This window comes from Lissotriton vulgaris, chromosome 7, assembly GCF_964263255.1.
Source record: "Lissotriton vulgaris chromosome 7, aLisVul1.2, whole genome shotgun sequence".
In the NCBI taxonomy this organism is placed as follows: Eukaryota; Metazoa; Chordata; class Amphibia; order Caudata; family Salamandridae; genus Lissotriton; species Lissotriton vulgaris.
Window position 1 is genome coordinate 633,778,518 of NC_141695.1, and position 17,802 is coordinate 633,796,319.

Genomic DNA, 17,802 nt, shown 5'->3' on the forward strand with positions numbered 1-17,802 from the left:
TAAATCGCAGGGGCATCATGATAGCCTGCCTGCAAGAGACACACTTGAACTGCGCTGAAGGCTTGAAGCTCAGAAAGAAGTGGAGGGGTCAACTTTTTGCCACATCCTACTCAGCGTTCTCTAGGGGGGCTGCAATTTGGTTCCACAACTCTGTTCCTTTTAAGCCGATTGAACAACGAATTGATAATGAGGGCAGATATGTGTTTGTGAAGGGCCTGTTGGATGGGGACATGATTGTGATTGGCTGTGTGTATTCACCAAATTCTGGCCAATCAGATTTTCTGGTGCATGTCAATAGGATCCTTGCGGATTGGGCAGATCACCAGTGGGTGATTGGAGGAGATTTTAATGCTGTCTTGGATGTTACTCTAGATAGGTCTCACCCCCCCTACATGCCACAGAAAGCAGGAGACAGGCGGATGCGCTGGCGCAGTGGGCGGTGGGATGGGACTTGGCAGATGCATGGCGCAGCACACACCCCCTGGAAAGGGAATACACCTTTTTCTCCCCCCCACACCAGCTACATACTAGGATAGACCACATATTCTGTTCCCGCTCTCTACTGGGATCGGTCGTCCGGGCCCAACATATGGGGAAGACCCTCTCGGATCATAGCTCTGTGGAGCTCTCCTGGCAATGGGGCCGGATGCAGGCCCCTGTCCCGACCTGGAGGTTACCCACAGAACTACTTGAAGACTCTGTCTTCAAGTCATCCATGGCGGACGCTATTGAGACCTACTTTGCTTCCAACGCAAACACTGCCAGCTCCAGACAGATAGAGTGGGACGCTTTCAAGGTCTACATTAGGGGAGAGGCGATGGCCTCCCGGGTAGGCAGGAGGAGGGAGGTAATAGGTGCCCTAAAAGAGGTGGAAGGTACACTGGCGATGCTGGAAAGCGAAGCTGCGGGCACAAGCACACACTTCACTCCTTTGCAAGAGGCGCACATTAAACACGCAGAATTGCTGGAAGACTTAAGGCTCCTAGATTACAGAGCATACACTGTCAGACAACACACACAGGCGGATAGGTCGGGCCCACTGCTGGCCCGTATTATAAGAGACTCCCCGGTGAATCACCCGATCTTGGAAATATTAGACCAGGACGGATTGCTTGTCTCGTCCCAAGTGGGCATCAATGCCGCATTCCGGGATTATTATGCCACGCTTTATGGTCCCCACCAGTGCCTCTCCGAGACTGCATTGGAGGACTTTGTGAGGGACCTTGAATTACCCCAACTCACAAACAGGCAAGCCAAAGACCTGAGGCGTGATATTACTATCGCGGAAATTAGGCAGGCAATACATGCTCTCCCGAAGAGCAAAACCCCCGGAACGGATGGACTACCGGCTGAGTTCTACGCTGCGTACGTGAACCTGCTGGCTCCGCGCCTCCACACTGTTTACCTGGAAGCGTTGCGCACTACCTCACTATCCCAGTCCTCCCTCCAAGCTTTAATAACCTCCCTTTTAAAGCCGGGTAAAGATGGCATGCACATGGCTAACTACAGGCCATTATCCCTCCTCAACACCGACTGCAAGATTTTGAGCAAGATATTAGCGATGCGTTTGGCGCAATACATCCCACACCTGATACACCCCGACCAATGCTGGTTTGTGCCGGGGAGGAGCACGGCCATGAACCTTAGACGGCTTGCTCAGCTGATGCTCCGGGACCCGGCGGAACTGGGTTCGGAAGGCTGCATCTCGTTGGACCTGAAACAGGCCTTCGATTCCCTTAGATGGGATTTCATGTTCACTGCGCTCGCAAAATTTGGGATCCCGCCCGAGTATATTGCATGGGTCAAACTGCTCTATACCCGCCCTACGGCCCGAGTGCGCACATCCGGATACATCTCTGGTCCGGTGGATATAGCAAGGGGCACCAGACAGGGCTGCCTGCTCTCCCCACTCCTGTTTATCCTGGCCCTTGAACCACTGCTCTGTAAACTCAGAGCGGCAGCTCCCCGCTATGGGATCCGGAGGGGCACGACCACCCATGTGGTCTCCGCATATGCGGATGACATTATCCTATACTTTCGTGATTTGAGGGGAGACCTTGCTTCTGTGTCTAAAATATTCGAGGACTTCAGACTTTTATCTGGCCTCACCATCAGCGAGTCCAAGTCCTACGGGTTCATGTTTGCAGCCCCTGGCCAGCCCACACCATTACCCTTCGCACCACACACGTTTCAAATGGCGGACTCCACCTTCCGCTATCTCGGGATACAAATCTACAGAGATGCAGATTTGATGATCGACGGCAACCTCGGCCGGGCTATGAGAGCGCTCAAATCCCAAATACAATTTTGGTTGTCCTTCCCCTTATCAGTAGCCGGAAGGGTTGCCATCTCTAAGATGGTGATGCTTCCCCGCCTCCTTTACTATTTTACCAACTTGCCATTTCTGATTCCCGCCTCGACGTTTAAGTCGCTGGATACTCTCCTCACGGAACTCATATGGGGCCCAGGGCGGAGACGCATAGGCCTTGCCAAGTTGCAGATCCCTGCCGGAGCAGGGGGCATGGGAGTACCAGACTTCCGGGCCTACAACTTTGCATGCCAGCTGCAATGGCTAGCCTACTGGTTAGCGGGTCGGAACCTGCACGAGGTTGATACAACAGAGGAGGACCACTCTAAGGGGAAGATCCATGCCCTGCTATTGCCCCGCTCAGACTTACCAGGAAATACCCCGCCGCTGCTCCGGCTTGCTATCCAATACTGGCGGAAGGCCCTAAGATACACCACCCCGACGACGCCCTATGCCCCCACGATCCCACTTCTGGGTATCCCACTGGAGGCGGGCCCACTTACTGCTCACATACTCACGCCTTGGCATGACACTGGAGTGGCAACCATAGGGGACCTCTTTGCCGAGGGGCGAATACTGTCCTTCGAGGACTTTAGGACTGCACACGGTGTCCCCGGGGGATCGTTCCTCATGCATGCCGGCCTTCGCCATTACGTGGCTACTAGGTGGGCGCCCGGGGGAATGGAACCTCCCACAAACCCCTTACCAACGATGCTTTATCTTATGGGGACGGGGAGCCACCTAACTAAATGGTTAGCTGCTAGTATCAGGTCAGGGAGGGCAATCCCACTATCGCTTCTCAGGGCAAAATGGGAGGGTGATATGGGAAGACCGCTAAGGGACAAGGAATGGGAGCGCATCCTCCAGTTCCCCAAAAAAGTGGCCAGAAACCCCAAATTCAAGTTCATTCAGCTCATGCTTCTACATAGGGCTTACTTAACACCTCACCGCATACACGCCATGTTCCCTACTGCAGTTGACACATGCCCCCGATGCTCTGCGGATGACGCATCATTGGTACACATGCTGTGGGACTGCCCCAAGCTGGGCTACTACTGGTCCACGGTCGCCGGATCGCTCACCAGTGCAGGCGCCTTGACACGCACTCCCACACTGGAATACGCACTACTGGGGTTGGGTCCCGCAGCGCGCACTAGAAGTGTAGCAACACGCTTTGCTGACTTGGCCATACTCTTGGCGAAGCGGGCAATAACGATGAGGTGGAAGTCACCCAAACCACCTGACCCCGAGCTGTGGAAGGCGGAAGTGACAAGGTGGGGCAAAGCGGAAGGTGAAGCGCTGCAACGCGAAGAACACAGGGGCCTTAGGAAAACACCGATCTCCTTGGATTGGTTTGCCATATTGGGGATGTTCGAAGCAGAGGGGGATGGGGAATCTGTTGATTCAATGCCTTAGCACTGCACTGTGTCCTACGAACTCAGAATCTCATGTGACGCATCTACCTATGGTGCACTAGCTAATGGCACGGGATACTCCGTGCTGTTGATATTGCTGCTCATGACTATCTGTATTAATCAGTACTACTGGGTGAAATGGACTCACGGGTGCCATCAAGCACGAACTGGCTTACACATACATGTATTACGAGTGTCGAGGGAGGGGGGTTCCTGTGGGTGGAGGGTGGATTTTTGTTCCGGTTGGTTCAAGGGATTGTTACCTTATTAAGCATGCCACAAAATACAAAATGTATGATGTACTTGCTGATATTATGTTCGCGAGAGCACGCCTCCTTCTAATGATGACTCTAAATGTTAACTCTGTATTGTTGCTCGAACCACTATGCTAATAAAAAGATTTCCAAAAAAAGTCAAAAGGGGTGACTTTCCCATAGCATTGTGCGGGGCTCACGCCTGTGTTCACACACCATTTCAAAAATGGGGTTACCCAATAATGGTCGTGGAGCTGGGTGCATATAGGTACAAAAGCCAGTGGTCCTAAACCTGGCTCTGACAAGGTCTAAATCAAAGGTTCCTTTTAGGCATATCAATACATTTCTGAGCTTCAGGGAACTGATTACTAGGCTCACAATACTCAATACAGTTATTCACAAAATATAGGAAAAAAGCGCAACACAATAAGACCTCATCCACCATGCATTTATTTTCATGTTAATTGGCGAGCAGAAGTCAAGATATTCTCAGTTTAAAATAGAGGTTGCTCCAGGGGGAGCAGATGCATCTGAGTTGGGGGTAGGGGCTGTGCTGTCACAATTGAATGATGAAGGTCAGGACCAGCCAGCATCTTTTATTAGCAGAAGGCTGACCCCTAGAGAGAAATGTTGGTCAGCTATTGAGGGGGAGGCCTTTGCTGTGGTTTGGGCTCTGAAGAAGCTGAGGTCATACTTGTTTGGCACTCACTTCACAGTTCAGACAGACCATAAGCCCCTCTTATGGCTAAAACAGATGAATAGTGAAAACCCCAAACCTTTGAGGTGGACTATACAGTGAAACATAGACCTGGGAGTAACCATGCCAATGCAGATGGACTCTCCAGATATTTCCACTTAGAACATGAAGACTCAACTGGTTAAGGTTAGTTTAATGTCCCTGCGTTTGGGGCGGGGGGGTGTTGTTTAGGAGAGTAGGACCTGCTTCCTACGGTTACCCCCACTTTTTGCTGTGTCTCACTGGGATGTCGACTTTAGTCTGCTGTGGCCCTGCTAATCAGGACCACAGCCTAGCTGTTCTCTCTCTAAATTTAATCCATGTACTTTAGGTACATACCAGATTGGTTACTGAGTTACCTTGTGATCCCCTAGTATATGGTACCTTAGGTACCAAGGGCATAGGTACCCCAGAGGCCTACCAGGGGCTGAAGCATGTATTATGCCACCCCTGGAAAGCCTTCCAAATTTGCACCACAGGTCTGCACCTGCAGCCTGGGTAAGGTGGTGTAAATACCCCTTACTTAGATATAGTATACCTATCTCTACATATGTGTATATATACCACCAGTCCCAGAAAGCATTGCTTCAGGTGGTACACCTGAGCACAATTATTGTGAGGATTTACTGGTGCTTGCCGCTTGCTGTCATGTCACATGGTCTGCCACTGAAGAGGGCGTTGGCCCAAAACGCGTCTGGCAGGAAAAGGACTTTGTTCACGGCTCGTGCCCTTTCTTTGGCATAAAGTCCTACCTGTAAGTGCTTCCTACCTAGGGGCAACTCTTTCTTCTTTTTGATAGCGGCCAGCCCGGTCCCGGGATTGCACTACCGCGAAAAAATTGCGGGTCCACGGCTACCTTATTTAGGCAGCTAACTGTGGAACAGGAGGCGCCCGTTATTTGCGGGGTGCTTGAGGGAACATTGGCAATCCTTGTAAAAACCTTTTTTGAATGCGAGTGGCGGCGGCGACCCACTTGGGTTTGACTAAACCACCAGTCCCAGAAAGCATTGCTTCAGGTGGTACACCTGAGCACAATTATTGTGGGGATTTACTGGTGCTTGCCACTTGCCGTCATGTCACATGGTCTGCCACTAAAGAGGGCGTTGGCCCGAAACGCGTCTGGCAGGAAAAGGACTTTGTTCACGGCTCGTGCCCTTGCTTTGGCATAAATTCCTACCTGTAAGTGCATCCTACCTAGGGGCAACTCATATATATATATATATATATATTCCATAACGAAAGCACCAGACTTGGAGAGCCACACACCTTGTTCATTGCTTTCATTCCTGCAAGGCAGCTCTGTTTCAAACTAAGAAACGCCCTGAAATTCATCTGCAAAATGTTCAATCATTACGCGTTTCGAGCGCCATACACCCTTGATCACAGGTGTTTGGCAAATGTGGAAAAGCAGAATACCGTCTCTCTACTCTTTGTAGTGCCTCAACCTCGGATTGCAAGGAAAACCTACTGAGGCATTTTAAACTGTGTAGTGTGGAATTAACAGCCGTAGTAAATAAAGACTTTCCTTTTTCAGGAACTCTACTTACCAGAATGCAATGTGCGGACACGCCCACTGGGCGGGACTACAAAGAGTAGAGAGACGGTATTCTGCTTTTCCACATTTGCCAAACAACTGTGATCAAGGGTGCATGGCGTTCGAAACGCGTAAAGATTGAACATTTGGCAGATGAATTTCAGGGCGTTTCTTGGTTTGAAGCAGAGCTGCCTTGCAGGAATAAAAGCAACAAACAAGGTGTGTGGCTCTCCAAGTCTGGTGCTTTTGTTGATATATATATATATATCTATATATCTATATCTATATATCTACATCTATATATTTATCCCGTCCCGACGTTGTCCAGGTATGAATTGCTGCCGGCCAGTAGTATATTGTTTTGTAGGATTTCGTTTTGATAGCATTTCTTATCTGTGACAGGCCTGTGAAATGCTCCGATTCACAGTGCACTGCTGATGCACTTAAGAGTGCGAGTTCAGTAGTGTGTGAACTCGAGTTTCCCTACTTTATTGTTCCTTGCAATATTATATAGCGCAAACTCGACAACATGGCATGAGCAAAATTTACATTACAAAAGAACACATTCATTTGTGGTAGGCACAGGGAGACAAAGCGTTTTGCCTGGAATCACAGGATGTTGAGCTGATGCTGAGATTCAAATGTAGCTCCCCAGCTCTAAAGTTCGAAATACTAGAACTTGTGGCGGGAGGTGTGTCTAAAAGGGTATGTCTGTGCTGGCCATCAATGAGAGAGACCTGTGCATTTTTCAAATGGGTGGTGAAAAAATAGGAGTATGTTGCTGGAGATGTGGGCCGCCGTGCCACCAATGTACTTACCGGGGGAGGGTAAACACCCATTATTCCACAACTTTCTTTCCGCATACCATCACTCCGCATACTTTCATTACGAAAGTACCATGACTCCGCAATGCCACTATAACGCATTCTTTGTAAATGCATGAATGGTAAAAGCATGTTTTTTTTTTAATGTTTGGATAAGGTAAGTATGGGTATAGGGGTATATGTTTTGGGGTACTGAGGTATATGTTTTGGGATGTTTGGGTATTTTGAGGGTTCAGATATAGTTTTGGGTTATGGGGTACAGGGGTAGTTTTAGGGTTTAGGGATAGGGATGGGTTTTGGGGTACAGGGGTATTTTTAGGGTTCAGAGCTAGGTTTGGGTTTTAGGGTATAGCGGTATTTTTAGGGTTCACGGGTAAAATTGGGTTTTGGGGTACAGGGGTATTTTTAGGGTTCAGAGCTAGGTTTGGGTTTTAGGGTATAGCGGTATTTTTAGGGTTCACGGGTAAAATTGGGTTTTGGGGCACAGGGGTATTTTAAAGGTTCAGGACTAGGTTTGGGTTTTGGGGTACAGGGGTATTTTTAGGGTTCAGTGCTAGGTTTGGGATTTGGGGTACAGGAGTATTTTAGGGTTCAGGGGTAGGTTTGGGTTTTGGGGTACAGGGTTATTTTTAGGGTTCAGGGCTAGGTTTGGGTTTTGGGGTACATGCTTATTTTTAGGGTTCAGGGGTAGGTTTGGGTTTTTGGGTACAGGGGTATTTTAAGGGTTCAGGGCTAGGTTTGGGTTTTGGGGTACAGGGGTATTTTTAGGGTTCAGGGCTAGGTTTGGGTTTTGGGGTACAGGGGTATTTTTAGGGTTTAGGGATAGGTTTGGGTTTTGGGGTACAGGGTATATTTATAAGGTTAAGATGGATTAGTGTTTAAGGGAGTAAGGGTGGGTTATGATCATGGGGTGCAGGGGTATTTAAAAGGAGCAGGGTGCGATTAGCACACGATATGAGACATGGCATGAAGGGCGGAACGTACCAAACACCCCCAGCGTTTGTCACGCCCCCAGCACACGCCCACAGCACAACGCAGACACGCCCACAAGGGACTACTTTGCTGGCACGGTTCTTTTACCTTTTAAATGTATATGGTGGGCGTCTGCATAGCCTATGTCCTTCTGCTGCAACTGCCCTTTCCAACGCTGTATTGGGTGTTGTGATTGGTGCTATGGTTCATGAGATTACCCGCCTCAAAGGTTTGGACTCTCTCTTTATTATATTAATATGGGTATATATATGTAAATATATATATATATATATATATATATATATATATATAGACACATATTAACTTATAAGTCCCTCCTATGGGAGAGGTGTGGCGCCACGAGGGAGAGGTGTGGCGCCAGGGCGACTGACGCATGAATCTGGAGATCACGGTTCGATCGCTGGCGGCAGATTAGCCCAGCACCATGTGACTCTGGGCAATAGCTTGCTTAATCTTCCCTACGGCCCCCAGCGCCTAGAGACCCTTACGGGTGATTGTTCTCGCTATACAAATGTGGATTATTATTATTATGACAGGCCTTAACAATCCTGAAGGCAGAGTGCTTGGTTTTGTGTGAGAGCATGCCCTAGCATGAGCTGAGCCCCTCTGCAGCTTTCGAAAATACCTCCTTATAGCTGTTCTATGATAAAGCCATACCATATACTCTTAAGTGCATTCTAATCCTCGCAGTTAATGCTAACTTTGGTTTGGCTTTATCAAAACATGTCGTGTTTGGTGTCAAACACTTTTGAATACCCCTCCCCTGCCACTTCTGGCGGCGGCGGTAGCATTCCACCCTTCTAGAGGGAGAAGACATGCACACACTGGTACACCTGGTAAATGTTTTAAAGAGCCCCAGCATCACAAAATAGATGCTGCTGCCACAGACACAAGTCTGACCTCCTGCTGCTGGATGAAACTCCGGCAGGGGAGGCTTGGACAATAGTTTTCCTGTCCAGGGAGGTGCTAGCACCTCTCCAGATAGGCTTTAGTGTATTGGGGCAGGGTGGGTTGCATTCATTGAATGTTTTTCAGACACTGCACACAAGGTTCTCCATGCATTTCCCAGTTCAAACCGATTGCTGGGGCACTCAGCCCCAGCTCTGGGGTGAAACTGGACAAAGGAGAAGGGGTGTAACCACCCCCTCCCCAGGTCCTCCCATAGATGGGACCCTAGAGTTAGTCCATCCCCTAACCTTAGTATAAGTATAGGAACCCAGTCCCTAGGACTTCAGATTACCCTGGACGAAACTCTGAAGAAGAAATCTAGGACCTTCGACATTCCATATCGACTGGAAGACTGAAGAAATCTCCCTTGAGGTCAAGGAGTGACTTCCCTGTTCAAACAGGCCCCAAAGAGCATCTTGCCGGTCTGCATTTTCTTGGCTCCCGCCGGATCCTGTAAAATCTGCGACACAGGACACAGACTTCCAGACATCTCCAAGACTGACACGTGGGACCGAAACTCCTGGACATCCTGCAAGTTTGCAAGTGCACCTACTTCCCGAAGTTTCCCAAAGTTGTGCATTGGGCTATTTGTTGCCCTTGCCCCGAGCACCTTTTGCACATAAGCTGAGAGGCCTACACGCCACGAGCATTCCGTGGGCCCGTTTTCTTCACCGCAGCTCGAGGCTCCTTCACAATCCCTAGTCCGTTGGCTAGTGGGTCCCCACGATGGACAATCCTTTGTTTCTTGAGGGTTCCTAGTTGCTCCAGGCGCACCCTGACTCCCCTCCAAAGGGTGAGTCCCTCAGACCTTGCTGGTCTGCACCGAAGCCAATCTTGTCATCTTGCGTGGGTTGCTGTTGCCAAGGCTTGTTGGGTCCTATCCAGATTCCGACGCTGCAGCACTCGACATCCTTCATGGGACAGCTCGAATCCAGCTCCTGGTTGTCATTGACGCCTCCTGGTCCTCGTGGCTGAAGAGTCAAGCTTCACCTACTTCACTTGAAAACACCCGACATCGGCTGGCATCTTCTTGTCGCCATCCTGGTCACTGGCTAATGACCCAGAACTCTGTCCCCTCTGCTTTATGGTTCTTCTGATCTCCGATCCACCCAGACACTTTTTCTCTGGTCGTCTGCAGCACTTCTTTGCAGCTCTCCATTGGAATCGACTACGCAACCCGACACCAACGACGCCTATGCACCCGGCCTCCCTGGGTGAGGTAACACGAGTACTCCAGTGCTCCCGTGGGTCTTGACTCTCGAAGTGCCTAAGTCTAAAAGGGTTCCATCTTATTTCACTCCTAAGTGTCCTTAATCTTTAAAATTGTAACTTAAACTTTCCTCATAGAAGTCTATGGTGATTCGCGGCTGTGTTTAGACACTGCACGCGTTCCCCATGGGTCTCCTGCGTCCCTACCTTGGGTGGTTCCTGGTTGCCCCAGCGGTTCTACAAGCCCTATGCCTCACTTCAATCTCTCACGTGGTTCTTATACCACTATTGTAATATATGGTTTGTGAGGCCCCTAGGGCATACTGTGCTAATTTACTGTGTGCTAATTAAGTTCCAGTATTGTACTTTGGCTTCTAGCCTCATAAAGAGACTAGAGGGGTTGTGTTTAGAATAAATACATATATTTTTATATATGTACCTTGTGTGGTGTACTTTCATTTGATCATTCAAGAGATTATAGACTGGTAAAACAATCTGCTTTACATTCCTTCAAGACTTAGCCTGAAGGCTGCTCTCCACAGCTACCACTAGGATAGCTTTCTATAAAGGTTGTCTTAAACCTACCATCAATAAGGGTCGTTTGGACTAGTGCAAGGTGCCCACTAGAATAGTGGACATCATATGCCAGGCCAACTTCTCGCATATGTGCTCTAGGCACTGTGTCTATTCAAGTTGTGGTTCTTATACCACTTACTTAGTATATGGTTTGGTTCCCCTCTGGGGCCTGTCGTATATTGTGCTAGTTTACTGTGATATTTTGATTGCAACTTATGTGCTTTGACCTCTAATCTCATAAAGAGATTAGAAATAAATACATATACTTGCTATATATCTGGTGTGGTTCTCCTTTCATTTGGTCATTCAAGAGATTATAGACTGGTAAAACAAGCTGCTTTACATTCCTCCAAGACTTAGCCTGAAGGCTGCTCTCCATAGCTACCACTAGGATAGCTTTCAATAAAGGTTTTCTTTAACCTATCATCAATAAAGATTGTTTGGACTGGTGCAAGAGCCCACTTTAATTAATGGACCACATATACCAGGCCAACTTCTCGCACTGCCATGTCCTTAAGTAGAGAAGAAACTTGTTTAATACGAGTATACTGCACTTTGCAAAACAAATAGAGAACCTGAGTCCTGTGTCATCTTGTGTTGTGGCTTATGTCTCGATATGTATATTATTGTTACCAAGAATGTATGTTCTTTTCTAATTTGCTACAAACTAAAGCCACTACACTACCCATACACGCGTCCTATAACCCTCCTCAACTTCAGTTAACCCAGCGCCCGCCTGCCCTTTTTAGGTCTCGCCTAGGCAGCGCTTGCGCTGTCTCTTCGAGACATGCTGTATTCAGGATATGTGCTGAAAGCTCCGCCCATCTTTTTGAATTGGCTTCTGTCCCTGTCCTTTGTAAATGGTGGCTTTTCATTGCTAAATAGGCTTAGTAATCCCTCCTTAGTGCCACGTTGTTTCTTCTTGTGACCTCCCATGAGGACACCCCCTGCTACATGTGTTGTTACTCTTTAGTTCTTAATTACAGCCTCAAGACACTTTTTTTTCTCTTGTCAGGGCGTCGTTTCTGGTTCAGATACATCGATCGTTATCTTCCAAAACACTGTATTTATTTGTCAGTCGTTGGAAACAAACTTGGAAACAAGTGTGCAAGCTATCCAATTGACCTTTTATCTGTGAAGGGAAAAGTTCACATTAGTCAAATACATACAGTAAATGACTACATTTACTCCACCTGTCTTCATCCACCTTCTTCTCTCGCCTGTTGCCAACGGTTCCTGGGTTAATGAAAAACACACAAAAACAGGGTTAATGAACAACACACAAAAACAGGTTAGTAGCCCCTCAAGGGTCCCCCCACCCGTGCAAGGGTACAAGGGGACCACTTTGGGTCCTCACATCGTCGTCGGCTTCATCTGATCAGTCCAGTGCAGTCACGCAGGAGGCTGTGGATCATCTTACGGCACACCAGGGTTGATGTCTCCTTCTTCCCTACTACCAGGCACTATTTTCTTAAAAGGCTTCAGGCAGGACATACACTTGGTCCTAAGCTAGGCTGGCAGTGGTATCACTCACATCTCACATTTATATGAGATTGTCTATAAATTTCCCATCATCAGCTCCACACATTTACAACCTAATCTGGTATTAATTAATATAATGATTGTTTTGCCATATTTCAAAGCTACTAATTTTATATATGGACATAGCTATTTGAATGTACTTGTGCCATTGTCTTGAATACAATGCATTATGGGTAGCGTGAATTTGCCATATCTTCTGCAGGGTGCAGTACCATATGTGGTCAAAAGAGGGCCCAAGGGACCTCTTTCGGCCACATATGGTCCTACACCCTGTAACATGGTCATTAACTCCAGTTTTGCAGGGTGCAGTACCATATGTGGCCAAAAGATGGACCATGGGACCTCTTCTGGCCACTTATCTACTGCACCCTGCAACATGTTTTGATAAAATAAAAATGGCATTTATAATGCCAATAACTCCAACAAATGTAAGATCAGTTACATTTCCAATGCAATAGGCCTCACATTTGTCAAAGTTAGAGCTGTTGGTATTGAAAATGATCATGTTTTTTACTTTTGCTTTGTTATACCATTGGCAAAAGTGCTATGCAAATATAATAACTCCTCTGCAAATAAAAATCAAAAGTAAAAAACATTGTTATTTTCAATGCCAACAGCTCTAACTTTAACAAATGCAAGACCGATTGCATTTCAAATACTTGTTTGTTGAGTCCACCATGCTGCTTGTTGGGAAATCTCAAGCTCACATCGCCAAATATTATTGATGACTCTACGCCCCTGTTGACATCAAAACTTGACTTTGGTCTTAGGAGAGAGCTGTAATTTCTTTAAGGCAGGTCGGGGATCATTATTGATTTACGGCTGATTTCCTATGAAAAATCTTTCTGAAGCTGGGTAGCATTTCTTGCCTGAATAGTTGTATGTTTAATTGTATGGTGTGTTTTTCCGAATCCCTTCATTTGCCACGCAAAATTTCGTAGTCAGATGGAAGATAAATAAAGGCTTTTGACAGACACCGATGAATCATATTGTGAAAGCAAAGGCGGAACTGGAGATAAGGGACGGTCTGTGGTTTTAACTCGGTCCGAAACACAAACCACCTTGTAATAGCGCGGCAGGAAGAATAGTAAATACGCCCAGTCTTTATCGAGGAGCGCCAACACCTTATAAGATCTGATCAACAGTTATCAAACCTTCATAACAAACAGCTCGTGGGGCTCGCGCGCACACGACAGGGAGTTGGGAAAAGGGAAGACCAGGGCAGTGATGTATAACTTGAATGGATAGTTAATGCATACGTAATAAAAATGAAATGTGTACATAACAGATACTGTACACACATACATGGGTCTTTTAGTTTTCTGTGTTTTTCAAAACTTGTTTTTGTTGGCATTTTTAATTGTACAAAGACTCACCACACTACATAATTGCCTAGTTGATCCCGTCGGGATCGGAAACACCACCCAGACAACCACTCATAAGTACCTCATGACATGACCTTCCCTCCTTTCTCCATGCGGGCCTTTCAGTACTTATGTGCTTTCAGTATATGTTATCATGTCTTTCCTAGGAAGAGATTGGCATCTCAGCACGCATGACGTTCGAGGCAGTTGCAGGAGACAAGGCCACATCTGTCATGGAAGTAGCCAATGATGGCACAACTGCCATTTGGTATGAATGGCGAAGACTTCCATACCCTGCCGGCCTTCCAGAGATTTGCACTGACCGAAGCATGCAGCGTTTCTACTTCAACACCAACTCAGGTGCGTGTGCCATATCGCTTATACTCAGGGCACTGCAATTATGCAGCAGGAGAGCACCAAATTATGCAGCAAGAAAAGGCAAATTATGTGGCATGCCACATTTTTTATATATTATTTTATTATTTTGTGATTTTTATATATGGTGATACTGGCTGTGCAAAGATTATGCAGTAGATGATGGGTTATGTGGAAAATGTGACAAATCCCTAATTATGACAGCGGCCGCAAAATTGCATAATTCTACAGGCCCTGCTTATACCCTTCTACTCTCTCATCCGGCTCGTCATTATTCCCAGCTGTTCTAGCAGCAAGGACTGGAAGTAAAACTTCTCTAAAAGAATGCAATCACTTAATCATTTTTGGAGCCTACTCAGCAAGAGCAGCCCTCAACATTTCCTCCACCACTCCGCCTTCCCTCCATTACTACCACCACCACCATTTTTATTTTTCCACCTATCAGATAGGACAGTGGTAGAATGCCCACCTGGCAAGTAGCTAAATTATGGGCAGTGACTGTAAAAAGTCCAGACAAAGGCTAACTAGTCAGGATAAAAGGTCTTTTTTACAGCGATATCTGAGCAGGTCATGCAGTAATAAAATACATGGCTGGCACAAATGCAAATCAAAAGAGGTTTAAGTTCTCCAGTATTGGGGTGTCTTTCATAGATTCACATGCCTGAATCATTCCCCGTCGTCGGAGTGGGAGTCCCACGTTTCATAAAAAAGCAATAATTTGCATATAAGAAACCAAAACCCTTGGTAATAACCAACCAGGAAGTAAAGTAGCCCTAAGCTACAGTGAAAAAACTTCCACACTCATGACTAACCTAGTCATTTTGTATAGACCAAACTACAGCCAATCTGGCGACAGCACCCACCAGAATGTTCTCCTCAGAGGCTCAGGCTCTCAGAATTTCTACCCCACGTTGTGTGAAGGGAGTCTCCCTGAGCTCTGCTCAGTACTTCACTTTTCTGAGTGAATTTCTTCATCCAGGATGTCATCTACTAAGAAATCTCTCTTCAGGCCATGTGATTCTTGTGGGAAGCCCTGGCTTTTTAAAGAAGATCCCCACAAAAAGTACATTTATTGCCTTTATCCTGATCATGAGGTTAAAGACTGTAAAATCTGCAGGACCTTCCCTCAGAGGACCCTCAGGGACAGGGAAGGACGCCTTCTTCTATGGCTACAGAAGTTAAAGGACCAAGACAACACTCTTTCTGAGGTAGGAAGTGTGGCCTTAGGGTCATCTATAACTTCTAGGAAGAGGAAGGCTGAGGAAAATTCATCTTCCACTGGGGCTAAGGCATTGAGGAAAGTTCAGCCCTCCAAGGGCTCCTGCCTGTCTTCTGGAAAAAAGGCTTCTCCACCTTCTGGATCAGTGTTGCCCCCTAAAAAGACTGGAAAGTCTTTGACCTCTAAAAGGCTTCCTGAGAAGGTTTTACCTTAGAAGAAAAAGTCTACTCCGTCGATGGAGTCGTTGTTGGTTCCATCGTCGTCGATTACCATCATCGACACCACCTCAACGTCGACGGTATCATTCTCATCTCCTAAGCCCAAGATGATTATGTCGTCGGCCGCTTCACCGTCGACGCTGGTCTCGGTAAGACCTATTTTGTTGGCGAAGATAATGCCTTCCATCGTCGACGCTCCTCCGCCGACGAGTGCTTCGTCGATCAAAACCAGCTTGATGTCGACGAAGACTACATCGTCGACGAGTGCTCCAACAATGAAGATTGGCTCGACGTCGACGACCCCACCAATGACGAAGACGACCTTGTCGACGAAGATCCTACCATCAACGAAGGCTGCCTCGTCGTCGACAGCTTCGTCAACAAAAAATGTCCCGTCGACGACAATTCTTCGTCGAAAATATCGTCGACGAAGATTACACCATCGCTTAAAGTTACTGTCTTGTCGACGCCGTCATCTTCGACGACGGCACCGTCTACGAAGAAACAGTCGATGCCACTTTTATCAAGAGAGTTACAAGTATGGTCTTCTACACCATCTAAGACCTCCTTTAGCCAACCAACTACGTCACCTTCTTTTCTTCAGAGACGTGGCTCCTCATTACAAGCTCTATCACCGCTTAAATTGCCCGACCAATTGCTGGATTCAGATGAAGATGAGGAGAAATCTGACATTGATGAAAGGTTCCGCACTCCTACTAGTCCATCGGAACTGCTCATAATATATCAAGAGGAGGATCCAGACGACAAACAGTTCTCTGAATCTGTAGATCAAGCTCCGGCCACGGTGCCCTCAGCACAGATGCCTCTGGCGCTTCTTGATAATTTACAGTATATGTTACAGGATTAATATCGTTGTCTTCCTCTCTCGAAGTCGCCGGCATCCCTTCCATCTACTCCCATGCCTCAGGCCTCTATATCCACTTTGAGATCTCCAAGACTAGCACATTCTCATCACTCTCAAGGAGCAAACACCACTGATGAGGATAGGGAAAATGGAAAAGTGGATGATAAATCTAGTCTGTCGGAGTGGGATAATTATCAGATTCAGACGCCATCACCTTCGGCCCCAGCTGCGGCTGATTCACCTCCAGTAGATATCGGGGAATTTTATGTACTGATTGAGAGGGCTACTAAGAGATTCTCGATCGCATTGGAAACAAAGAAAGACGAGTGCTTTCTTTATGATTTCAAATATCAGCCGCAAAGACAAGTCAGAACGATTCCCATCATTGACTTCATATGGAAGGAAGGTTTAAAAATTATGGCAATACCCAATTCTCTTCCAGTGGTACTACCCGATTAGACAAGGCACCGGACAAATCTCCTGCATGCTTAATAGGACAACCTAAGACTGATTCTGTTGTCGCTCAAGCGGCGCAAAAACGTGCCAGGAACATCTCTTCACCTATTTCAGCTCCACCTGTTAGAGATGGCAGGCGCATAGATTCCATCGGAAAGAAGTTCTCCACGATGGCTGCAACCTTTGTAAGAGCGGTAAACTCCCTAGCAATACTAGGGAGATACGACAGACAGATGTGGTCCGACGTCTCCCCCTATGTTGAGATGTTACCAGAACCTGCAAGAACTGAAACAAAGCAGGTATTGCGAGAGGGCGAGCTTGCTTCAGCAGAAATAATCAATGCAGCAGTAGACGTGGCGTCTACAGGCTTCAGACAGCTAGCAGGTGCTGCAGTGTTAAGAAGACAAGGATGGCTGAAGTCCACTTTGTTTCGCCAAGAGGTCCAGACCAAGATAATTGACATGCCTTTTGATGGCGAGTTTCTCTTTGGCCAGCACGATGACGAGGCTCTACAAGCCATAAAGAAAGACACTGAAACAGCGCTATCTTTGGGTAGCCTGCAATTTGGCAAGTCGTCCTTTCGAGGAGCAAAAGGACGCGGATCTTTTTCAAACAGAGGAAACTACAGTCAGCAGAGGTCTTATCAAACCTCCCAATCCAACCAACGGTATCAACCCTACAAACAGCAGTCTTACGGACAAAGAGGTAACTCTTACACGCAGTCCAGAAGAAAGTCCTCCTACTGTGGAAGAGATTTGAATAAAAAACAGTGAGACACGCTGCCTGCCACCAGTTCTAGTCAAATGTTGGTGGAAAAATATACCAATACTACTCAAATTGGTCCGCAATTACCACAGACAAGTGGGTCTTGAATATAGTGGCCAGAGGTCACAGTTTAGAATTCGAGAAAATCCCCCCAAATTCTCCTCCCAAGTGCCCACCTCCTGCTCACATCAAGGAGCTGTT

General features: G+C 47.1%; 1 protein-coding gene across 4 annotated transcripts in view; it reads left to right on the top strand.

Moving 5' to 3' along the window:
- Positions 1-17,802, top strand: part of MYCBPAP (MYCBP associated protein) — a 1,064,843-nt gene that overhangs the window by 555,039 nt on the left and 492,002 nt on the right. For all 4 annotated transcript variants that reach the window (XM_086930831.1, XM_086930830.1, XM_086930829.1 and 1 more), the window contains exon 11: positions 13,871-14,063. In XM_086930831.1, the coding sequence (XP_086786957.1) occupies positions 13,871-14,063 (193 nt within the window). The remainder of the gene's footprint in view (positions 1-13,870; positions 14,064-17,802) is intronic.